Source organism: Hippopotamus amphibius, chromosome 7, assembly GCF_030028045.1.
Source record: "Hippopotamus amphibius kiboko isolate mHipAmp2 chromosome 7, mHipAmp2.hap2, whole genome shotgun sequence".
Taxonomy (NCBI): Eukaryota; Metazoa; Chordata; class Mammalia; order Artiodactyla; family Hippopotamidae; genus Hippopotamus; species Hippopotamus amphibius.
In genome coordinates, this window is record NC_080192.1 from 114512927 (window position 1) to 114538704 (window position 25778).

Below are 25778 nucleotides of genomic sequence, written 5' to 3' on the forward strand. Positions count from 1 at the left end.
AGGGCCCTTGGGGACTCCCCAAGTCATCCCGACGGTCGGGTGCGGGATGCGGGAGGCGAGACCCCGGCCGCGGGGCTCTGCTACCCCTTCTACCCAGGGCTCCGGGCTCGGCGCACCCCTGCTCCGCGGACCCCTCCTGGCCACTGCGGGCGGGAGCGGAGGGGGAGGACGGCGTCACGAGGCGGGGAGCCCGAGGTCCGGGGAGGGGCGCCGGGGAATCCCAGCCCGAGCGAGGTGCGGGCGCGGGTGGGAAGAGGAGGGCGGCGCGCGGAGGGAGGTGAGCGCAGCGGAGCCAGGAGGCAAGGAGGGGGAACCGCGAGGAGGCCCCGCCCCCGCCTCCCGGAGCCGGCTCTCCGCCGCCTCCCGAGCCCGCTCACTTTGCCTCTTGCCTCTGGACGGTGGCGGGGCGCTCGCCGGAGCCGCGGCCGGAGGGAGCGCCGGGGACCTGGAGCCATCCAGCGCCGGCGCCTCCTCCCGGCGCGCACGCCCCCCAGGGGGGACAGCGCCGCCGCCTTGGAAGAGCACCCCGGCTTCGGCGGGGGCATCCCCCAGGCGCGAGGGCCGGCGGTGCCGGCAGCCTCGTTCTCGGCCCGTGGAGCGCAGCGCTGGCGCCAGAGGGGACTCCCCGGTCAACCGCAGGGACTGCCGTGCGGAGAGCGCGTCGCTAGCAGCCACGCTGGGCTGCAGAAGCGATTGGAGCCGAGGGGCTCCCGGGCCGGCGAAGGGCAACAGCGGAGCCCAGAGGGAGAGCCGGCGGGACGGCCCGCCGGCCCCGACGGCGCGCTCCCCGGGCGGCCAACTGCGGGCAGGCCCCACGCGGCGGCCGGGAGGGCGGCGGCGCCCGCGCGCTTCGGGGCCTCGGGGCGGCCAGCCATGACCTTCGGGCGCAGCGGGGCGGCCTCGGTGGTGCTGAACGTGGGCGGCGCCCGGTACTCGCTGTCCCGGGAGCTGCTGAAGGACTTCCCGCTGCGTCGCGTGAGCCGCCTGCACGGCTGCCGCTCCGAGCGCGACGTGCTCGAGGTGTGCGACGACTACGACCGCGAGCGCAACGAGTACTTCTTTGACCGGCACTCGGAGGCCTTCGGCTTCATCCTGCTCTACGTGCGCGGCCACGGCAAGCTGCGCTTCGCGCCGCGGATGTGCGAGCTCTCCTTCTACAACGAGATGATCTACTGGGGCCTGGAAGGCGCGCACCTCGAGTACTGCTGCCAGCGCCGCCTCGACGACCGCATGTCCGACACCTACACCTTCTACACGGCCGAAGAGCCGGGCGCGCTGGGTCGCGACGAGGCGCGACCCGGCGGTGCCGAGGCAGCCCCCTCCCGGCGCTGGCTGGAGCGCATGCGGCGGACCTTCGAGGAGCCCACGTCGTCGCTGGCCGCGCAGATCCTGGCCAGCGTGTCGGTGGTGTTCGTGATCGTGTCCATGGTGGTGCTGTGCGCCAGCACGCTGCCCGACTGGCGCGCCGCGGCGGCCGACAACCGCAGCCTGGATGACCGGAGCAGGTACTCCGCCGGCCCTGGGAGGGAGCCCTCCGGGTAGGACGCGCTGCTTCTCTGCTCGTCCCGTCCGTCCTGTCGCGTCCGTCCGTCCCTTCCGTCGATCCAGTCTCCGTCTGTTTGCTCTGGGAGGCCGAGCCAGGCCGGGTGCTGGGCCCGGCGCGGCCGTGGGCGCGGCCAGCCAAGGGGCGGGTTGGTCCTCACTACTCCCCCACGCCCCCTTCCCCTTTCCCCAGCTCTAGCCGGCTCTGGTTCGCACACTAGACACCCCTCTCGAGGGTGAATCGCCTGCCTTGGGGAGGGGCAGATAGAGATGAACATCTTCGTAGTTTACTTTTGCGCCAATAGCAACCGGTTAATTGGATTTCTCTAAACTTTTATTGTTAGTATTAACAATTTAACCTTGGGCTAAGAGCAGCTTGAATTTTTTGCCAATTTTGGATGGCGTTTGAAAAGATGAAGTTTTGTTATCATGGAGTGTGGTCTGCTGTACATTGCCCACACACTCTATACACTCTGAATAACATGAGTTGTAATGGAATTGTTATAAAGGAGATTAATTTAGCTATAGACTCTAAATAATGGATGTCTGTGCCCTTTTCTCTCTTCTTTTCCTACCAAGTATGGAGTTAGCAAAGCACCTGTCCACTGTTTGGTACCAAAGATTCACATTGTGACTTCCAGAAGATCTTCAGGCTGGGGAGGGAAACAGCCCTAAATCCAGAAACAGTATTCTAGTATTTAATGGTTTTTCTTTTCACTTTAGTAGGATGCAAGGAAAATACTTTGGTTTTTCCTTCGATGGTGCTTACCTTTCAATAGTGATGACATACTTATGTTTTTAGTACTAGTGAGTTTATTTGCATATTTGGTGGGAGGAATAAACAGCGAAGTTGGACTTTCAAGGGAGACAGCCTCTTTAGGCACAAACACAAACTGGTATTGTGTGTTTTACCTTGCATCCTATTTTAAGATTCCCCTTCCATTCATTTTAAGAATTTAGTTGCTTGCCTGGTAATCTTATCCTGATAGACATGTGCATGGTTCCAGTGGTGCTATGTGCCTTGATACTGGAGTGGATTACTTCCACATAATATTCTTCCTTTGGAGAGTGAAGATTTTTATTTAAATCTAAGAAGTAAATAAAACTGTCTGGGACCATGGAGTCCATTACTGTTATGCTATCTTGACATGAAATCTAAGATACCTGCTTCGAAAGGAAATTCATTAGGAAACTCATTTTGTTTAATGTATTAGGTTCTGAGTTTTTGATTTACAGATAAGAATGACTTATTTGGTACTCCATCAGTACAATGGAATTAATTTATGTACCTAAATACACAAGTAGCCTTGATTCTTTTCGAGGGCCATAGGAAAATGAGCCATAAATGATTGGCCTTGAAATGATTCACTAGTAATTGTAGAATTCTAAGGTTAGTGAAGGTTCAAGCTACATGAGCAAAGGAAACAGAATTGAGTTATTATATATTGAGGGGAGTTGGCTAAGTCAATATATAAGCAAAAGCCATGAAATAAGCTGAATTATAATTTTGGATGGATGGACAGAGTTTGGGGAGGAGAGGAGCACAGTCTGGAGATCATTAAGGTAAGGCATTTGGAAAGAAACGAGAGACATGAATAATAATTTTAGGGGGAGAGAGAGAAAGAAACCAAAAAGGGAAGAGACAGATGGAAAAGAGGAAGACTGCAAAAGAAGTGAAGGAAGAAGATAAATGTTTAATTTGTGTATATGTATTTTATGTATGTATATAATTATTCAAGTCAGAACTGTTTCCTAGATACGCAGATATTTCAGGCAGAAACATGTTTTTCTTGGCTTAATGGCCCAGTTTTAAGCTTCACTCTGAGAGTAGGTATATGAAAACCATTATCTGTAATCCCAAACAGATAAACTGAAGGATGACTGAATGACTTGAGGAGGCTGCACATTATAGAGGGAGCCTCCCACAGGCCTCCTCCAACAGACAGCTAAAGTGATACTTTGAGAATAGTGTCTCAAACCCTGTTTGCTTGTGGTTACTGAAATTAGTCTTTCTTCCTAAAACATCATTCTGATCATTTGACCATATTTGGCATCTCCCAAATAAAGTCAAAACTTCTCTCGGCCTTCAAGGCTTTTTACCTTTTTTTTTTTTTTTCTTGTTTTGTTTGGCCGCGCCCGCGTGGCTTATGAAATTTTTAGTTCCCCCACCAGAGATCAAACCCGGGCCCTCAGCAGTGAGAGCTCGAGTCCTAACCACTGGATCACCAGGGAATTCCCAAAGCTCTTTACTGTTTAACCACAATCTGCCTTTGTTGACCTACCCACTGTAATTTGGAAGCATCTTTTGAGTATCTACTGTGTTCAAGGCACTATTGGTATTCCAAATATTGTAACTTTTTTTGACGAGGAAAAGGTGTCATGTTGGTGATGTAGGAATCAGAGGCACAGATCAACAATTGAGTTGTTCTGGGAAGGTCTTCAAGGTGGGATAGGATGGAAAAAAGCCATCTTTGGAAGGTTGCAAGAGACTGTGCACTGCACAACACTGGCAGAGGGTATCATTTATATAAACTACAGTGTTAGAAACCTGTACTGCCACGTGTACCCCACCTGGGAACAAAATAAGGAGACTTTTCCAGGTAATAGGAACATCTATGTCCTAGGCATGACACTTGTATGTTACGTTTAAGGAGTGTGAGTCCAGTGATGGAGGGAGAGATGGAGAGAGCACAATGTTAGAAGGCCTGGAAGGAGCGGGAGAATAATTTTATTTTGCAGGCAGTGGTTAGCTGTTGGCAGGTTTGGGGTGAGTGGATCATGAGTATAAAGTAACAAATGTCATGAGTTGTGCACCGGAAATTGGAGATGGTGGAGACTAGAAACAGGAGGGCGAGTTTGGAGATTTTTGCGGAGGGAGGGAATGAGAGCTTGGATTGCTTTGAGGTTGGTGAAAATGGAGATTAAATGACAACTCTGGGAGATATTAGGAAGAATCAAAGTAAATCCAGGACACTGGAAGGATATTAATAAGTGGATTTAATAAGTGGGTTTCCAGGAGGTAAGAACACTTCCTGCCACCTGCAGGCCCCATTTGTCCAGACCTGCCGGTTCTCTTGTTCCTGAGCCACCTGGATGTCCCTTACTGTGCAGTCAGTCCCTTGACTGTTGAAATTGGATCATCCATCAAGCCCAACTCTGATTCTAGTTCCCTTTTGAAACATCTCCTGACTATGCTAGTAGATGTGATACTTCCTCCTGAGTTTCTTGAGGGACTGCCTGCTTGTGTGACTTATCTGACAGCTGTAATATCCTTCCTAGCATGGTGGTTATTTTTTCAAATAAACATGTCTTACCTTCCAAACTAGATGAGATGAATAGCCCTAGAAGGCATCTAAATTCTCTTATAATTTATTATGAGACCATCTTTTAGGAAAAATTATTATTCAGGCACAATAAATATCTATTGTTTATCCTACATTTCAAAATATAACCTTCCAGGAATATATCTTCTCTTGCATAGATTGAAGAGCTGTGTGGGGTACAGCTGAGGCATTCAGGTGGTGGAACTCTTAGTTGAGGAGGATGGGATCCTGTGCTAGAATGAGAAAAAAGTCTAAGTCAAGGAATAATTATTTATCAAGTACTTATTGTACAAAAGGAATAAAGATAAGAATATATCTTTTGGGGAATTCGCTGGCGGTCCAGTGGTTAAGACCTGGCGCTTTTACTGCGGGGGCGAGTTCAATCCCTGGGTGGGAACTGAGATCCTGCAAGCTGGGTTGCGCGGCCAAAATAACACAACAACAAAAACAACAACAAAACCCCAAGAGCTGCTCAGTTCTTTTATGTAGCTCCATGACATTCATTGTATGAATGTCCTATAACTTCTGGACACTTAACATTGTTTTTTGTCTGTAGGAAATGCTATAGTTAATATCCTTATACGTGTACATTATTTTGCTTTCATGGAAATATATCCATGAATTCCTGAAAGTAAGTCATTGGGTTAAAGGACATTTGTACTTGTCTTTTTAAAAATTATATATATATATATTTATTTATTGAAATTGATTTACAATGTTGTGTTAGTTTCAGATGTACAGCAAAGTGATTTAGTAATAGATATGTATTCTTTTGTAGATTCTTTTTGTTTATAGTTATTATATTGAATATAGTTCCTTGTGCTATAGTAGGTCCTTGTTGGTTATCTACTCCATATTCTGTACTTTCATTTTCATAGATAATTCCAGGTTGCTCTACAAAAAGGTTGTATTAATTTATACTCACATCAGCAGTGTGTGAGAGACCATGTTTTCTCATACACTACAAAGTGTTGTTATACTTTTGATTTTTACCATGCTGGAAGATGAAAAATGGTATCTAGTAGTTTTAATTTGTTTTCGCCTTGAGTGAAAATGTGCATCTTTACATATATTTAGGAGTTATTTATCTTACTTTTCAGTGAGCTGTGTGTATCGTTTAGCCATTTTGTCAGTGACTTTCTTAGTTGGAAGATTTTTAAAAAGAATTAAGAAATTAGCTCTTTGTTAATGATATGAGTTGCAAATATTTTGTTCTCTAATTTAGGACCCCATTGAAAGAAAACCACAATTGCTCAAAACATAGTAGTTGTACTTTTAATATCTATTTGAGAAAATACATAGTGATTAAAAAATAATCGTGAATTCTAACCATCCATCCACCGTTTCTTGTCTCCTGTGACCATGCCAGGCAGTGTGGATACAGAGGTACATAAAGACAGGATTTCTGCTCTCATGAAGCTGGTGGACTAGTAGTGGTCGTGGGAGGGGGAAGTAGTCAGCAAAGTCAGCAGATAAATAAGAATTTTAGATAGTGAAAGAAAATCAAAGTATACAATGCAGCAGGGGTGTTCCTTCAGTCGCACAGGATGTGAGGAGGTGACCTGAGTTGAGACCTGAATTATGAGAAAGACCCAGTCTTGGGAAAGGGAGGGCAGAGTGTCCTGGATGGCAGAAATAGCAAATCAGAGGCTCTGAGATGGCAATGAGCTTGGCTAGTTTACAGAACAGAAAGAAGGCCCACGTGGGCTAGCATTTAGTCCGAGGGCAGGAGAGGTGTAGGTGAGGTTTGAGGGGGGGCAGTGACCTCTCAGGCAGGTCCTGTGTGCCCTGGAAAAAGAGTTTGGATTTCATTCTAAGTGTGACAGCAAAGCCTTTGGAAGGTTTTAAAGCAGAGGAAAGGTCTGACCTGATGTATTTTTAAAACTCCCCTGACCACTGAGTGAAGGATGGACTTGAAGGGGCAATAGTAGATGCAGCAAGACGTGGCAGGCAAGCAAATGGGCGTTTGATGTAGGGGAGTAGCAGTGGAGACGGTGAGAGTGATTAGATTTGGGTAACTATGTGGGGTTTTATTACCTTACTGAGGATGACTCATCTGCCAGTACTAGGAAGGCATATAAGATATTATATATTGAGTGAAGCAGGGGCAGGGCCCACAGGCATTGAGGTCCCTCTTGCTTCCTGGCCTTGGCCCACATGTAGTGAGCTGGGAACCCAGTTCTTCTCTCGAAGGATCTGCTTCCCACTTTGGTTATTGTGAGGAGCAGGCTCTGGAAAGAGAGACCACCTGAGGGTCAGTGGGTGAGGGATCATGGACCATTTTCCTTTCTGTACAACGAAAACCATCTCATGGAGAGGACTGTCCTTTCCGGTAAAGATTTTGGTGAACACATTCACAACTTTCTTTAGTGAACAATTCTGGTAACTAATTAATCTTAGGGTGGATGATGTTTTTCAGTGTTTTATCTGATTGATAAGACACTGTACAGATTTTTCAGGCAGTTTGCCTTCCAGTAATAACTGAGTATCATTTCAACACTGCCAAAGGAGACTAATGTTCTTTGTCACAGTTTAACATATAGACATAGTCATCTTTTCATACTATGAAGCACTGCTGTCTGTTTCATAAAAAGATGCCGTTGTTAGCCAAAACTTCTAAAGGATGGACCAGATATAAAGAAGTTGTCCCTTTGACTTTTTGGTCCCTCAGTCAGTCTCAGCAGCAGTGTTCTTATTTGAGTTTTAAATCTCTTTAGCATGCAAAATCTTGCTGTACTTTTAATCTGTTCTTTAGAAATTATTTCTAAAAGTTGCTTTGTGTTGTGAGAATTTGAGGAGATGTAAAGATATTTAAATTTCTTGAGGTGTTATTTTAAGCCCAAGTTTAAAAAAATGAAATCAAAATGAAACAGTAGGTGATGGAAATTTAAAAATCAATTGTATTATTTCTATTGCCTTTTAGGTCAATATTATGTAAATTCAATAGGTTTTAAAGTACTTTAAAAATAAAAAGCAGTATTTGAAACTGAAGATGGAAGTCTCGGTGCTTTTACTTTGCAGATAAGGTGGATATTTTCAGAAGCCAGTAATTAATAGATCTCTGATAGGATTGAACATAACACAGAACCTCAAAGTCGGTTCTTTCACAGTGGACTGTTTCTTTTAATATGTGTACAGGGTTTTTCTATCTGCTGCCAATTTTGAAATTCAGTGGAAACTTTCTTTTGTTAATACGTTTTCTTTAATCAAAGTGGTTTTTTTCTTCCTTTTGGTAAGCAAATTATTTTAAATATTATTCTTTTTTTTCAAGTGAAAACTTGCTCGTTGGAAAAAAATATTGGTCTAAGTGTTATAGAGTGAAGAGTAAACATGCCTCTTTCTCCTCCATCCTATTATCCAGTTTCTGAGTAGTCTTCCAGAAGTTTTTTTTTGCATATATAAACACACACACACACTCACATATATATGTGTGTGTGTATATGTATACATATACACATATGCATGCATATATAATTATATGTACATATTATACAGATGTCTTTTTAAATTTATAACTGGGATCATTCTAAACTCTTGTTTAGCAGTTTGCTTTTTCACTTAACATCTGGGAACTCTTTCCACATCCGTTAATATAAATCTTCCTACTTCTTTTTAAAATCTGTGTAGTATTCCATTGTGTAGATGGGCCACAATTTATTTACGTGTCTATCCTGTCAATTATAGCAATGGCTGTGATAGTCAAACTTTTTTGAATACTTAATTTGTAAAAAACTTAAGTTTTTACAATTATTTTATCATCTAAGTCTCATAATAATCCTACAGAGTAGCGCCATTGTGATTCTCATTTTATGACTGAGATTTAGACAGATTAAGTAGTGTGTCAGGCTCACATAGTGGGTAAGTTGTGGCCTGGCATTCGATTCCCAGGTCCCTGCTCCACTCTGCTGTGGAATGGTTAGTTCAGCTCTAGTTTTTCAAAAATGCAAACAGCAGCACAGAACATAGGATTTTTCTTGTTACTTTGCAAATTGGTATCACTGTATGTGTTGGATAAATTCCAAAGTGGAAAAATAGCTGGGTTAAAAGGATTGTATTTAAAAAATTCTCTTGATATGGCCAAATTTTTCTTTAAAACATGAATGAAATTCATCACTGTTCTTTATTAGTAACCGCTATTATAATGATAATGCAATTAATAATTAATAGAATATTAATATTAATAATATTTTAATAGCAAACATTTGGAAATAACCTTCTTTTAAAAAAAAGCATTATTGACAATAATTCGCAGGCCATAGAAAACATCATTTAAAGTAGACAATTCAGTGACTTGTAGTGTATTCGCAGAGTTGCACAGTCATCCCCACCCATGCTGTTGTAAGCATTGTTTTGGTGGTGTGTTTGAAGGGGTATACAGTGTGTTAGAAAGCTGGAGGCCATGAGTGGCTAAGAAAGGGACCCAGGCATCTGGGCTGAGCAGATGAATCAGACAAGGCAACAGGTAAAACATTTATGTTTGAATTAATTAATTCATTTGGCATAGTTGTGTATCTTTAAATGATTGTCTTACCCTTTGATTAGCAGACTCCTCAGCTTCTGACTGTATCCGCAAAGGGAAGTATGTAATTGAGGCAATCACCTGACTTTCTCAGGTTAAAAAAAAAAGGTCAAAAGGAAAAGGCTATGGTGGAAAGAACCCAGGATTCAGAGTCAGGAGGCCACCCTGGACAGTTAGTTCACTGCCCTAGTCTGGGCCTACCCCTCATCTGTTAAGTGAGGCTTTCACACAGAAGGGTCAAAGGAGAGAATGCAGATGGAGCCCTCAGCAGGAAGCACTAACTTAGCACTATCTTTCCTTGTCTTAGGCCCCTTCCCACTGTCTATCCTTTCTTGAGGTTGCTTGTAGTATGTCTTAGCTCCCTTTTAGTCTAGAAGTTCTTTGAGAGTGGAAATTCCATGCTTCACAACACATAGTTCAATACCTTGCACATGGGTAGGCACTTAGTATATATTTTTAAATAAATTATACATGTGAAAGAATCATGCAAATACAATAGCATTTTCATTTTGATAGGCGAGTGTATATTTATAAGTTGTCTTCGACCTGTAAGCAGGTTACATTTTATTTTTTATTTTATTTTTTAAGCAGGTTATATTTTAAGAAGTCAAATGCAGATGGGTTTTATGGCTCTCTAATCACTCATTAAATTCAGCAAACATTTATTGAGGAACTACTATGTATTTGGGACTGTTCTAGGTGCTGGGGATACGGTAGTGAACAAAACATAAAGTCTCTGCCCTCCAGAACCATCTATTCTAATAAATAAATATATAACAGATGGTGATAAGTGCTATGAAGAAATAAAGCAGTTTAAGGGGTTTACAGAGTAAGTGTGAGTCATGGTCAGGAAAGGCTTCTCTGATAAGGTGATGGATGTCTGAACAAGGACCAGGACGGGTATAGGAGGCAGCTATGAAGATAATCTGAGCAAGAGGGTTTCAAGCATAGAGTTCAGTAATTGCAAACCCCTGAGGGGTCTGCAGGGAAGCAGAGTGGTAGGGAATTGGGGGTGAAGGTAGGGGAATATAGATCTTGTAGATGTAGCTTTATAGATGCACCAACTAAGAGGATTTATTTGTTTGTTTGTTTTTGTTTATTTGGGCGCTCCACTTGGCTTGTGGGTCTTAGTTCCCCAGTCAGGGATCGAACTTGCGCCCTCAGCAGTGAAGGCACCAATCCTAACCACTGGACCGCCAGGGAAGTCCCTAAGAGGATTTATTTTTGATACTCCTCTTTTTTAAAAGAGAAAATGATGAAGACATTGGATTTGTATCTGAATGTGGGTTTTAAGCAGAAGACATAATTTGACTTAACTTTAAAAGATGACCCTGGCACCAGTGGAGGACAGACTCTAGTAGGAGTTAAGGGTGGAACCAGTGAAGCCAGTTAGGACCACATTTCACCTTGACACTCAAAGGGCTGCCTTGAATCCTGGGTCCAGGCTGCTACCAGCTGTGTTGGTCCAGGTTGTGTTGGCAGGGTTTTCTTTTTCATTTTCTGGGTAAAGAAGATATTGTTATAATTGGCCAAGCTTGCCTCTGACATCATTGTATGACAGGGGTCTCTACTGTGTTCCACCCACACCTTCCTTTGCAGGACTGGTGGTGGCCTGCAGACAGCTCAGCTCAGGCCCACTACCTGTTTTTTGTATAGCCCCTGAGCTAAGAATGGTTTTTACATTTTCAAATGGTGAAAAAAAAAAAAAAATCGAAAGAAGAATACTGTTTTGTGGCTCGTGGAAATTATCTGACATTCAAATTGCAGTGTCCATAAATAGAGTGTTACTGGAGCACAGCCATGATCGTTTACATATTGTCTATGGCAGCTTTCCTGCTACTTCGGCAGAGTTGAGTAGTTGCAACAGAGACCGTACGGCCCACAAAGCTTAAAACATTTACTCTCTGGCCCTTTACAGAAAAAGTTTGCCAACCCTTGGTCTCAAAAGGTCTTGTCAAGGGTCTGGGCCTATCCATCTGGGCACCTTCAAGCACGTTCCTTCCCTAAACCTAAGTTTCTGTTATCAACCCTCCCAAGTCGGTCCCCAACAAGGGTCCTCCTGTCTAGTGTCATTTGAGCCAATAGAACAAGACCAAGTTTGGTTCAGAAGCAAAGGGAAGCTTGATCACTGATCAGAGAATGGAGAGGTGCGAGCTCAGCTCTAGAGCATGCGCTCTCCAGGAAAGGCCAGCAGTGGGGCTGCTTCACAGGGATCTGGGCAGCAGGGAGGGGAGGGGGCGGAGTTCTTACTGGGTGGACGGAGCTGTGCTGCTCACGCTCCAGCTCCAGTGCCTGGTGCAGTGTCTCTGCACATGGCCTGCCTCCACCATCTTGAATTGAGTGTTGTGTTTAGCTTCTGAACACGGTCTGAGCTGAGGTGTGGACACAGCCATGTCGTACCAGGAACTCTGGTCTGAGGTGCCAGGGTGGGGCAGAGTCTTTGCATGCGGGCACCCTGTGAGCAAGTGAAACCAGACTAAGCGCAAAGGAAAAGTTAAAAAGGTTAGACTTTATTACCCAGATTCTATTGTTATTTCTCAGGAATTGTTAATAAGCTTCACTGGTGACCCTTTCCTCCTTTGTGAGATAAGGATAGCGATTGTACCTATATTCTTGAGGATTGAGGGTCGGTTACTGATTCTTATCTTCTAAGCAGCCTGAAGCCAAATGCTGCCCCTTGCATCTCAGTGAGGCCCACCCTGACCAAAGGACTTCCCCTACTCAGAGCTTATTGTTCAATCACAGGAGTTCTGGTAGAGTGGGGGCTTTTATTAGTATTTGTGGTTGGTGTGGGAAACCAAATATTTATAAGTGAGGGGCTGTCTGTATTAATTTCAGGGTACAGATTTATTTATTTATTTTTTTTATAAATTTTATTTATTTGTTTATTATTGGCTGTGTTAGATCTTCAGTGCTGCACAGGCTTTCTCTAGCTGCGATGAGTAGGGGCTACTCTTTGCTGTGGTGCTCTGGCTTCTTACTGTGGAGGCTTCTCTTGTTGCAGAGCATGGACTCTGGGCCTGTGGGCTCTAGAGCGCAGGCTCAGTAGTTGTGGCACACGGGGTTAGTTGCTCCGCAGCATGTGGGATCTTCCCGGACCAGGGATGGAACCCGTGTCCCCTCATTGGCAGGCGGATTCTTAACCACTGCGCCACCAGGGAAGTCCCCAGGTTACAGATTTAGATTTACTGATCTACTCTGAATTGGTAGATGTGGGAGGTGGCTGATCAAAACTGGGATTCGTGAGATAGGGCCTATTAAATCAGGACTGCATTTTTGTAACATAGTAAAAGTTTATGACTTTATAGGGAAAAATGGGAGGTACATTTTTAAAAAGGAAGTGAGTTGTATTTATTAATATACCATGTAACTCAGTGGGCCTTAAAGCATTACCAGGACAGCTCTTGCCCTCCTCGTAGTGTGAGGAAGAGGGTCACTGATGGTGAGAAGGTGAGATGGTGCTGCTGTAGAAAGGAGCACAGCTGTGGGAGCAGAGCTAGTGCAGCCTAGGGTGTCATAGAGGGGCTTCTGATGTAGCATCATTTAAGCATACACTGCATTCCCCAAGTGTGGCAAAAGAACACAGTGGGAGTGACACCAGACCGTAGTTGGATTCTCCACCACTGCGCACTCACGGTTTACCAAAAAAAAGTTTTACCTAAGAATGCCCTTGACAAAGCAGTCAAAATTATTAATTTTATCACATCGTGACCCTTAAGTATATATTTTAAAATATTCTATGTGATGAAATGGGAAGTTGCAGGAAGCACTTCTGCATCCTGAAACACTGTGGCTGTCTGAGGGAAAGCACTGCACTTGGATGAGCTATAAGCTGAAGGAGAGGCATTTCTCATGAAATGACATTTTTATTTGAATGACTGACAAACTATGATTATTGGGACTTGAGTGCATAACAGCCATTTTCTCACAAAGGTGTCTATCAATTCAAGGAAAACAATGGACAGTACTTGTTGCCAATATTAAAATTAGAGCTTTCAAGTAAAAATTGGAAAACTTGAATCTGCCACTATACACTTGCCAGCCTCCCAATAACAACTTTTCTGTTGAGATTGGTGGTTATATTTATACATTTGATTTTGAAAAATGTTACAGGATGAAATGTGTTAACATTTCAAAGATCTGCATAATTCAGTAACCAGTACATCCTAAATGACCAATGCCAGATGTTACACAACCACGTGTGGGCAAAAGATGTATTCTGAGTGTCAGAGGGGCCAATGGGTTTTAACATAGCGGAATAATATACTGAATAAGTTCAGTGATATGATTTCAATTTCCACATTGCTAATAACTTTTAAGAAACAACCACTTTTTGAGTTTTCGTGTAGTATCAGAGAATATTCAGTTATTGGAAAAGGCTATTAAAGTACTCTTCCCTTTTCTAAGTATTGGTTTTTCTGAGGCTAAATTCTCTTCATATACTTTAAAACAACATAGCACAACATACTGATTGCAGAAACAGATTTGAGAATTCAGTTGTCCTGTATTAAGCCAGACATTATTCAGGTTTGCAGAAAGGTGAAACAGTGTCACTTTATTCACTCTCTTATTTGGTTTTGGAAAATAGCTTTTTTTTTTCCCCCATGAAAATATGTCATTTATATGTAATGGATTTGTTGTTTTATATTAAATTAATAACTAAATAGTTTTTTAAATTCCTAGTTTTAATATCTAATATGGTACATGTTGACAGAGATAACCTACATGACACAAAAGCTCATTGGGGTCCTCAGTAATTCTGAAGTGTAAAGAGGTCCTGAGACCAAAAAGTTTGAGAACCACAATTTTAAAGGCACCAGTGTCCAAGTCCTCAACTTCACTGCATGCACTTTCATAAAACCAATCTGCCTGAGAACATCCCTGTGCTGAAGGCAATATTCTCCTTTCACAATTCCTCCTCCCGTTTCACAAATGGAGAACATTCCCCGTACCATCCTGAATCCTACTTACTAAGGATGCATTGTCTCAGGGTGTAAAAACCTATGGATATCAGTGAAAGAGACCACTCCAAATATTTTTATTATGTAAGTTTCTGGTGTACAGCATTATAATCTGTATAACCGCGGAGTGGTCACCACCAAAAGTCTAGTTACCATCCATCGTCATACACTTGACCCCCTTCACCCATTTCACCCTCCCCGCAAAATATTTTTCTTTTAATGACCTTGCCTCTGCCATTTTCTCAGAGAGAGGCATGTGACAGTAAAGCAAAGAGGACATTGGTAGGAAATACCTAGAGAATCAGTAGGATTCATGAGAGAGTATCCAGAAGTACCTTATTTCATCCAGGTAACAGACTCATGGCAATGCTCAATCCATCCATCCTTCCTTCTTTCTTTCCTTCCTTCCTTTCTTTTCAGCTCTTCCCTCCTTCTCTCTCTCCCCCTCTTTCCCTTTCTGTCTGTTTTAGAATTCAAAAGTAAGAAGGTTGTCATAGGGAAAGGTATTTACACATCATTTGAATGGAAAAAGTCATTCTATTCCTTAAGAAAGCACATATGATTTGAATGATTGAATTTGCAAAATCAGTCCTCACTCTCAAACCAATTGCATGGTGGGCTTTTTTTCATAAACTGAGCTAAGTGTGCCGTCCCAAGGTTTTGATGCAAGTATATTTAAACCCCATAAGGTACAAAGATTTAATAAAACGTGGTATTGACAAAGATGTATTGAAATAGTTAAATATCCCAACCCTCTCTAATATTGTCAGATTTAGAACTAGCGCCTCAAAGTAGCAAAGTAACCATTGTATTTGGCAGTCACTGGGTAAGTCTTGGTCTAAGTATTTGTCATGCAGTCCCTCCCAGGAAGTGAGAAAGTGAATGATTCTCATGACAGGCAACAAATCCTACTGCAAGTTAGATGATAATTTTTTTGCTTTTAATAGATTTGAAGAATTTTTATGAAGAACATAATTGATTTCACAGAAGGTAAATCATTAAAAATATTTTTCCAGTTGTTAATTTTATAAATATCAATCCTGTAGGAAAGTTGAAAGAAAAATACAATGAATAGTCTTGTATCTTTCACCTGGATTCACCAGTTGTGAGCATTTTGCCTCATTTGTTTCATCTGTCATCATCATCATTACTATGCTTCCTTTGTTCCATTTATCTACCTACCTGTAATTATTATTACTTTGCTGAAAAACTTGAGAGTTGCTTGCAAACATCTTGACACTTCATCTCTAAATATTTAAGCATGTATCATCCCCAAACAAGAATATTTTCCCATCTAACAATACAATCATCGTACTTTTAGGATATATTTTTTAAATTTTTTATAAAGAGCTTTAATTTTATTTTCTTTTTAATTTTTTAAAAAATTAAAAAAAATTTTAATCTTATTTAATTTTTGGCTGCATTGGGTCTTCGTTGCTTCGCACAGGCTTTCTCTAGTCGCGGTGAGCAGGGCTACACTTTGTTGTGATGCACGGGCTTCTCATTGCGGTGGCTTCTCTTGTTGCAGAGCATGGGCTCTAGGTGCGCAGGCTTCAGTAGTTGCACCATGTAGGCTTAGTTGCTCTGTGACGTGTGGGATCTTCCCAGACCAGGGATCAAACCTATGTCCCTTGTATTGGCAGGCGGATTCTTAACCGCTGTGCCACCTGGGAAGTCCCTACGATATTATTTAATATTGATGTTTTTATTTTTTATTTGTTTATTTTTAAAAAAGACACATTTATTCAGCGTCATGATCAGACTATTACGTTTAACAATCAACAGCATGGGTGCAAAAAAAAAAATCTACACTAAAACCCTTTGTTGGAATGCTTTGCACTTTCCACAGAACAGGAACTAAAATAACCTGTTATATAGTTAGTCACAAATACAGTCCTCGAGTGTTTTTTGCCCATACACATGAGTATTGTCTAAAACATGTCTTCTTTGTAGCAGCTAAGCCCTGCCACCACTGTGCTTGGCTGAGTTCACAAGTCTCTTGTAACCTGTAGCTTCCCTGTCACTTCTCTGGCTCTCCTCTCCTGCTAAGCTCTGTTTTCCTGGCGGTAATTAAAACCTTTTGCTGCTGCCATAGCTACTGCTGCTGCTGGAACCGCCATAGCCACCTTGGCTTCGTGGTTTGGCAAAGTATTGGCCTCCACCGCCATAGGGGCCAGAGCTTCTGCCTCCAAAGTTTCCTCCTTTCATGGGTCCAAAATTTGAAGATTGATTGTTGTAATTGCCAAAATCATTGTAGCTTCCACCACCTCCAAAATTGCTTCCATCATTACCAAATCCATTATAGCCGTCCCCACGGCCACCATATCCACCACCACCACGGCTGCCCAAAGCCACCTCGACCACTGACGTTTCCTCCACGACCAAAGTTGTCATTCCCACCAAAACCACCTCCACGACCACCACCAAAGTTTCCAGAACCACTTCGACCTCTTTGGCTGGGTGAAGCACTAGCCATCTCTTGCTTAGAGAGGGCTTTCCTTCCTTCACAGTTGTAGCCAGTCACAGTGTGGTGTTTCTGAATGACAGGCTTGTCTACGGAGTCATGACCCTCAAAGGTTAGAAAAGCAAAGCCTCTCTTTTGCCACTGCCTCGGTCAGTCATGATTTCAATCACTTCCGTTTTCCCATACTGCTCAAAATAATCTCTTAGGTGATGTTCTTAAATGTCTTCTTTAATGCCACCAACAAAAATCTTTTTCATAGGTAAGTGGGCACCAGGTCTTTGAGAATCTTCTCTTGAGGCGGCCCTCTTTGGTTCCACAACTCTTCCACCCACCTTGTGTGGCCTTGCACTCACGGCCGCGTCCACCTCCTCCGCAGTGGCATGTGTGACACACCCGAAGCCTCTGGAGTGCTTGCTGTTTGGATCCCTCGTTACCACACAGTCTGTGAGCGTTCCCCATTGCTCAGAATGGCTCCTCAGACTCTCATCGGTTGTTTCAAATCTCAAACCTCCGATGAAGAGCTTCCGCAGCTGTTCCGGCTCTTTGGGAGGCTTTGACTTAGACATGACGGCAGTGGAGGGGGCAGACGTCAAAGATGCTTACTCAGCGGGGTCCACGGGCAGAAAGCAACATTGATGTTTTTAGAGACACTAGGCCAATTTTTTTTTTTTTTTTTTTGGCTCATGGGCTTAGTTGCTCCGCGGCAGGTGGGATCTTCTTGGAGCAGAGATTGAACTCATGTCCTCTGCATTGGCAGGCGGATTCCCAACCACTGTGCCACCTAGGAAGCCCCAAGGCCAATTGTTTTGTAGATGTTCCTTAATTTGAACTCGCCTGAAGATTTCATCATAATTATATTAAAGTCAAACCTTCTCAATAGAAATACAACATGGGTATAAAAATAATTTTTGGTAAGAGATGATTATAGATTGAACTATGATTTTTTTTTGCATATACTTGGGAAGAGGCAAAATAATTTAACATAACTATGATATAGCTTATTCCGTTTCTAAGTAAATAAGAATTTCAGCCCTTTTATTTGTAAAAACAAAAATAGAAATAGAAATGTTGCTGATCAGTGTGATTCTACAAGTAAGCAATATTCATTTATTAACGTGGGTATAAAATATCCAACTACTAAAAAGACATGAACTAGTTGAAAAGAAAAAAAACCTATCCATTTCATTAATAGATGGAGTTCCAATAAATTTTTACTTTTTGCTTAATTAGTTATATACTGAATTTTCTAATAACTCAATGAAAAAAGAACGTTTACAGATTATAGTCACAAATTAAGAAATTAACAAAATTAAGACATAAGCACATTTTTTAATTGTTGCAGAGAAGTATTATAGGATGTTTAAATTTTTTCAAGTGTTAAACATATTACGTTAGAGCAAAATTATGTGGGAAAGGTGGAGTGGAACTACAGGTTTTATGAAAAAGAGTAAAATGTATAATTTCTGTCAAAGAGTTTGTTAGTGTTTTTCTTTTTCAATTTTTTATGGGAGTTGGTGGGTTGTATCAAAACTATAGTACATGGATTCATTACTTTCAAAAAGTAATGTAAGTTTCATTTTTTAAATTGTCAGCGTTTGGGACTTCCCTGGCGGTCCAGTGGTTAACTCTGAGCTTGCACTGCCAGTGGCGCAGGTTTGATCCCTGGTCGGGGAGCTGAGATCCCACAAGCCGAGTGGCACAGCCAAAGGGAAAAGAAAAAAAACCAAATATCAGCATTTACAACATGTCAGAATTTGTATGTTTTGCAGTTATTTTAACTTAAAAATGGTCATGGCAAAATAGAAATGTCAGAGGGGAATACATGTTTTTTCTAAATTTGTTCAGGGGTCAGGTGAGCAAAAAGTTTGGAGACTACTGTGTTCTCCTAGTGCGCCAGAGGCAGGCGAGAGCTGTGGTTTGATTTTGGGGGACGGCATTGCTCTAGGTCACTAAGTCGAGATAGTGTTATGAAGTGTCCAGAGATGAGGGTGGTCAGGAAGGCAGTGTCAGGTTGGGCAGCAGCTCCCTGAGTGACATGTTAAGTAGCTTTGCCTTTTCAGGAAGGGGACAAGATGCCAAGGAAGCACTTAAACCCTAAATAACAAGACTGAAATGCTGGAAGACAACATTGAGCTTTTGGCGTTTATAAAATGCCTCTTCGGGATTTCCCTGGTGGTCCAGTGGTTCCGCCTTCTGATGCAGGGGACAGGGTTTCTATCTCTGCCTGGGGAGCTAGGATCTCACATGCTGCGAGGCAACTAAGCCTGGTGCCACAGCTACTGAGCCTGAGCGCCACAACTAGAGAGAAGTCCGCGATCCAGAACAAAGACCCATTGCAGCCAAATATAAATAAGTAAACAAACAAACAAATAAATATAAATATTTTAAAAATATATAACTTTTCATGAAGATGGCTCCAAAGGCGAAGAAGGAAGCCCCTGCCCCTCCCAAAGCCTAAGCCAAAGCAAAGCCTTTGAAGGCCAGGAAAGCAGTGTTGAAAGGCGTCCACAGCCACAGAGGATCCAGACGCAACCCACCTTCCGACCCGACAGCCCCAAATACCGCCGCTCTGGAGGCAGCCCAAATACGGTCGGAAGAGCGCCCCTAGGAGAAACAAGCTTGAGCGCTATGCCATCGTGTTCCCCCGACCACCAAGTCAGCCACAAAGAAAATAGAAGACAGCAGCACACTGGAGTTCATTGTGGATGTCAGGGCCAACAAGCACCAAATGAAACAGGCTGTAAAGAGGCTCTGTGACACTGGCGTGGCTGAGGTCAGCACCCTGATCAGGCCTGATGGAGAGAAGAAGGCATATGTTTGACTCGCTCCTCACTATGACACTTCAGATGTTGCCAACAAAATTGGGATCATTTAAACTGAGCCCAGCTGGCTAATTCTAAATATCAAAGTTTGCACTAAAAAAAGAAGAAAAAAAAAGCCTCTTCATAGGACACTTCACGACAGGGTTTTATCCACCCCTTTATTCATTTACTGATAATGTGTGTTAATTTATGATCACCAAGGGTGTGGTTGTATGATGTGATGTGTAATACTTTTGAAGAAAAACAAACGTTTCTGTTTTTGTCACCTTAAAGGAAACTCTTTGAAGCAGTATGGCTTGTCTGCGTGTCAACTTGTGAGCAGCTTTGCATCTGTGCCTATTTCCTTGTGTGTGTGAGATGGGAGCAGGTGAAGTAAGTATTACGAAGCTCCCCACTATGTGCCAGCAACACATGAATTGCCTTATTTAGACGAAACACTCTGAGGCTATTAGTATGTCAGGTTACAGGTAAGACAACAGAGAAGACTTGCTGTAGGTCATAGGACGGGAGACAATTGGGAATCAGCTCAGGTCTGGTTCCAGAGCTTAGGTGCTCGGCTGAAACTGTATTGCTTTCTGTGAGGCAGTCTTTGGTCATGTAAATCATGCAATCGGAGGGGTAGGGGGTGGGCGCTTTGGTATCACAAGAGCCAAATTAAGGACAACATTGAATTGACAGTTATCTTTATATATGTCATTTAAGAACAAATAAATGAAAGAGCAGAATTTTTCAGTTTCTATAAAGACAAAAATTGTTTTACTAGTTAACAATATATTATACAATGGGCATTTAAAACAAATTGTCCCTATTTCTCATTTAATTTGTATAATTTATTTAAATGTTGGTTGTTGGTACTTTAACATTTTTACAGCAAATGCCCTGAGGAATTTCTTTTTAACTTATGAGACTATTGAAAATAAAGCAAAATTTAAGCATTTTTTTAAAATGTAGAATTCTCTATGCCAATCAAAATGTGTTTTCTTTGAATACAATTACCAAAAATTTAAAAAGCAAAACAAATCAATCTGTGAAATAAAAGAAACACATGTTTTACAAAGACAGAAGAGGAAATTATGCATAACGCCATCATAAAGTCTTTCAGGCATGTAAAAATGTATAGATTATAGTACCTCAAACACCTGTGTATCTACCACCCAACTTAAGAAATAAAACATAAAAATACAGTTGAAGTCTACTGAGTGCCTTTTTCCCATTGAAATCCCTTCCATTTCCACAGATATAGCTGCTTTCCTGACTTTGGTGTTACTATTTTATACACTTAAAAACACTTTTAGGGACTTCCTTGGCAGTCCAGTGGTTAAGACACTGTGCTCCCAATGCAGGGGGTGCAGGTTCAATCCCTGGTCGGGGGACTGAGGTCCCACATGCTGCACGGCAAGGCCAAAACAAACAAACAAACAAACAAAAACATACTTTTAATATATGCTTATATATACATGTGTTTATTTACATATAAAATATAGGGTTGTTTTGCGTATTTAAAACCAGTTTTATAAACGGTACCATCAGTGGAATCTGTAGCTTGCCTTTTTAGCTTTATGTTTCTTGGAATTTGTGCATGTTGGTATCTGTAGCTGTAGCTCTTGCATCTTAACTGTAATGTAGTAAGCACTGATTTCTTTGTTGTTAGGTTGGTGGAAATTTTGCTATTATTGTAGTGCTACAGTGAATAGTTTTGTTCATGTCTCAGTGCACATAGAGGAGAATGTCATTAATGTGTCTATCTGTATTGAAAGGTAGGCGTATCTCTCCTAGATGTTGCTAGTAGCCCTCTAGAGTAGTTGTGCTGATTTATTCTCGCATCAGTAGTGAATAAGAGTCCTGTTGCTCAATCCTTGCTATTTCTACATGTTGTCAGACTTTAAAACTTTGCTAATCTGGTTGGTGTGAAATAATATCTCATGTTATATTCTTTTAAAATCAATTTTATGGAGATATAATTTACATAAAATGAAATGCACCCATTTTTAAGTATACAGTTTGATTGACATTTGACACATATGTGATCTCCATCCTAGTCAGGATAAAGAACATTTCTTTCACCCTAAAAAGTTTCCCTCTACCTTATTGCCATAGGCAGTGACTGATTTCCGTCACTGTAGTTTTGCCTGTTCTAGAATTTAACACAACTAGAGTTGTATAGGATGTATTCTTATGTCTGGCTTCTTTTCATGAGCGTAATGTTTAGAGAAATTCACCTATGTGTTATTTGTATCAGTAGTTCCTTCCTTTAAAAGATTTTTTAGATGTAATTCTCATAATAAAATTTACCATTTTAAAGTGTACAATTTGGTGGTTTTTACTATATTCGCTTTATTATGCAGTTTACTGTCTCACCACTGTTCCAGAACATTTGATCACCCAAAACGAAACCTTCTACCTGTTAGCAGTCCCCCCCCTACTATCCCCTGAGAACCACTAGTGTACTTTCTGTTTCTGTGGATTTGCCTGTTCTGGACATGTCATATCAGAAGCCCTTTGTGTCTGGCTTCTTTCACTTAGCTTAATGTTTTCAAGGTTTGTCCATGTTGTAGCGTATATCATTAGTACCTCATTCCTCCTTACAGTAGAATAATAATCTATTGTATGGTTATGCCTCATTTTGTTCATTGATCAGTTGATAGACATTTGGATTATATCCACTTTTTTAAAAATTTTTATTTATTTATTTATTTATTTATTTATTTATTTATTTATTTATGCAGCCAGCAGGGGCTACTCTTTGTTGAGGTGTGCTGGCTTCTTATTGTGGTGGCTTCTCTTGTTGTGGAGCACAGGCTCTAGGCACACAGGCTTCAGTAGTTGTGGCATACGGGCTCAGTAGTTGTGGCTCTCAGGCTGTAGAGCTGCAGGCTCAGTAGTTGTGGCGCATGGGCTTAGTTGCTCTGCGTCATGTGGGATCTTCCCAGACCAGAGCTTGAACCCGTGTCCCTTGCATTGGCAGGCAGATTCTTAACCACTGCAACACCAGGGAAGTTCCTCAGGAAACTTTTAACTCATTGACTATGTCATATGTTCTGGCACAAGTTCATCTAGGGCATTGGGGACACTGCCAAACATTTTCCCAGAGAGGTTGTACCATTCTAACCCCTGCCCACAATATCTGAGGGTTTCAGTTGCTCCACATCCTCACCAATATTTGGTGTTGCCAATCTTGTTATTCTGTTGGGTGTATAGTAACAGCTCCTTGTAGTTTTAATTTTCATCTCCGTGATGATGAGGTGTTGATCATCTTTTTCATTTTATTTCATTACGTTAAGATTGTCCAAGTACCAATTCTTTTTTTTTTTTTAAAGATGGGCTTTTTGTCTTTATTATTGACTTTTAGGGGTTCTTTATACATCCTGGATACCAGTCCTTTGCATAAATGTTGTATGACAATTTCCCTCTAGTCTCTGGCTTGCCTATTTGGTTTCAATATACTAAAGTTTTAAATTTTGATGAAGTCTAATTTATCAATATTTTATTTCATGATGACTGCTTTTTTTTAAAAAAAATATTTATTTATTTATTGGTTGTGTTGCATCTTTATTGCATGATGACTGCTTTTTATGTCTTGCACAAGAAAGTTTGCCCACTGCCAAGTCACAAAGGTGATTTCTGTGTTTCTTCTAAAATCTTCATGGTTTTAGCTTTTACATCTAGGACTAGATCTCATTAATTTCTGTGTGTGGTATGAAGTAAAGATTGTAATGTGTTGTCTTTAATTTATTTTTAAAACAACACAACAAATACATCACTTTATCAACTATTTCATGAGACTCAAAACAGCTGAACTCACTAATGATAAAATTTATTACACCATTAATTTATTCAAACAACATATTTACTGAATGCCTATTAAGTGCCATGACTAGGCAATATAGTGATTAAAAGAAAAAAAAAGATAAAGCCCACTTTGCCCTCTACCTGGGGAGACATATGTTAATGTATAAGCAGGACACAGTGTGATATGTGCTCTGCTAGAGATAAACACTGGCTGTTATGGGAGACACAGGAGTCATGCTAGGGAGACCCAGTCATGCTAGGAACCTAAGATGAAGCTTTCCAAGGATGCTGATGCTTGAGTTCAGACTTGAAGGCTTGGTTGCTGTTAGCCAAGAAGAGGAGGTAGATGTGCAAAGGCAGAAGGCATGACAAGACTTGACTTTGCTTGGAGCAGATGGTGCAGGGTGGAGAGTGGCATGATCTGGAGCCTTGTAAGATGTGACCGTGAATTCAGCTTTTATCTGATGATAGTTAGGAGCATGTGGCTCATTACATGCAGTTGAGTAATGCCACTGTTAATGCTGTGAATGTTTTGTGTTCTATAACTGTAGAATAAAACGGTTATTATTTGAATGAGACCTTGCATATGGATATTTTAAAATATCCCTATAATTAATTAAATCTTTTTTTTTTTATGTGCATGTTGGGACCTTTGTATGTGAAGAAGTATCATTGATGTCCTGGGTTTGCATGTGAGTACCTGGTACACAGTAATTAAGTGAAAATAACTGAAGTCGAGCTCTGGACAAATTATTTGCCTGTCATTAGAAAATAGACAGTGATGATACTAGCATGAACTACCTCACTTTTTAAAATATTCCTTTGAAATTCATTTTTTAGTGGATCTGTAGGTAAAAACAATTTTTGTCATCAAAATGATAAAATGCTATATGCACACCAGTGTTCATTGTAGCATTATTTATAATAGCCGAGATATGGAAGCAACCGAAGTGTCCACCGATGGATGGATAAAGAAGATGTATATATATTCCACATATATATATACAATGGAATATAGTCTTTAAAAAAAACTTTCCATTTGTGACAACATGGATGCATCTGGAAGGTATTACACTAAGTGACATAAGTCAGAGAAAGACAAATACCCTATGACCTCACTTATGTGTAGAATCTAAACAAAGCAAAACAAACAAACCAAAATGAAAACGGACTCGTAGATGCAGAGAACAAATTGGTGGTTGCTGGGGCAGGGTCGGGGGGTGGGGTAGGGAGAGCAAAATAGATGAAGGGGATTAAGAGGTACAAACATCCAGTTAGAAAATAAATAAGTCTCTAGGGTGTAATATACTGTATAAGGAATATGGTCAATAATTTTGTTATAACTTTGTAGAGGGACAGATGGTTGCTAGACTTATCGTGGCGATCATTTCATAATGTATACAGATGTCCAGTCACTACGTAGTACATCTGAAACTGAGATAGTATTGTTTGTCAACTGTATTTCAATTAGAGAAAGATAAAATGCTATTAAAGAATTGGGGGAGGGAAGGACTTGGGATTAGCAGATGTAAACTATTATATATAGAATGGATAAACAACAAGGTCCTACTGTATAGCACAGGGAACTATATTCAATAGCCTGTGATAAACCACAGTGGGAAAGAATATTTAAAAAAAAAGAATGTCAAAATAAAAAATAAAAATAAACTAGAAAAAATAGAAAAGAAATGGTATCAGTTTTTATAAGATGCTAAGTGTCTGACGAGGAGGATGGTCTCGATATTCTTTTTTTAAAAAATTCTTTTATTAATGAATTGCCAATTAAATAAAAAAAGGAATAGAACCCATCTGGTAGTTATACATGGGTTGGGAACATATTAATTCTTGGAATGAGTTGATCTTCTTGTATCATTATTTAGATGGATTTGTGTCTCTTTGGAGCGGAGGTGAAGGTGCTGGGGGAGGTTATTGTACCTGCAGGATGAAGGGGGCTTACGTGGGTGGAGGATGCTGGTGGCCTGGGTGGGCAGGTGCTGATGAGCCTGGGTTTCTGTTGCTCTCATTTTTGGGAAGTTTTCTAGTAGTGAGAACCAGAACCACAGATTTTGGGTCTCTCCACTTGTTATGTATATGTTCACCTAGAACATGGTGGCTTACTGAAAACACATTCCTTAGCATCTGGTGAAGAAAAGCTGCCCTGTGTCCCTGACTTTGAGTGTATCCGGTGAGATACACACAGAAATGTGGATGGTTTCTTCACCGAGTCAGCCCAGAGCCAAGTCCTCGATTAGAGGGTAATGAACACAAACACTGAAGCATGGTATTGATGAAATGCTTTTCATAATTTGGCTCTGGAAAGATGATTTCTGTCTTTTCATCTGTTAGGGAAATCAAGAG

At 41.5% G+C, this 25778-nt stretch overlaps 1 protein-coding gene and 1 pseudogene across 1 annotated transcript in view; both read left to right on the forward strand.

Annotated features, from left to right (window-relative positions):
- Nucleotides 1-409: 409 nt before the first annotated feature.
- KCNG3 (potassium voltage-gated channel modifier subfamily G member 3) overlaps nt 410-25778 on the forward strand; it is a 44969-nt gene continuing 19600 nt past the window's right edge. The window contains exon 1 of the mRNA XM_057743449.1: nt 410-1538. Within this exon, the coding sequence (XP_057599432.1) occupies nt 874-1538 (665 nt within the window). The 5' untranslated portion in view covers nt 410-873. The remainder of the gene's footprint in view (nt 1539-25778) is intronic.
- LOC130857733 (60S ribosomal protein L23a-like) lies at nt 19220-19630 on the forward strand (annotated as a pseudogene).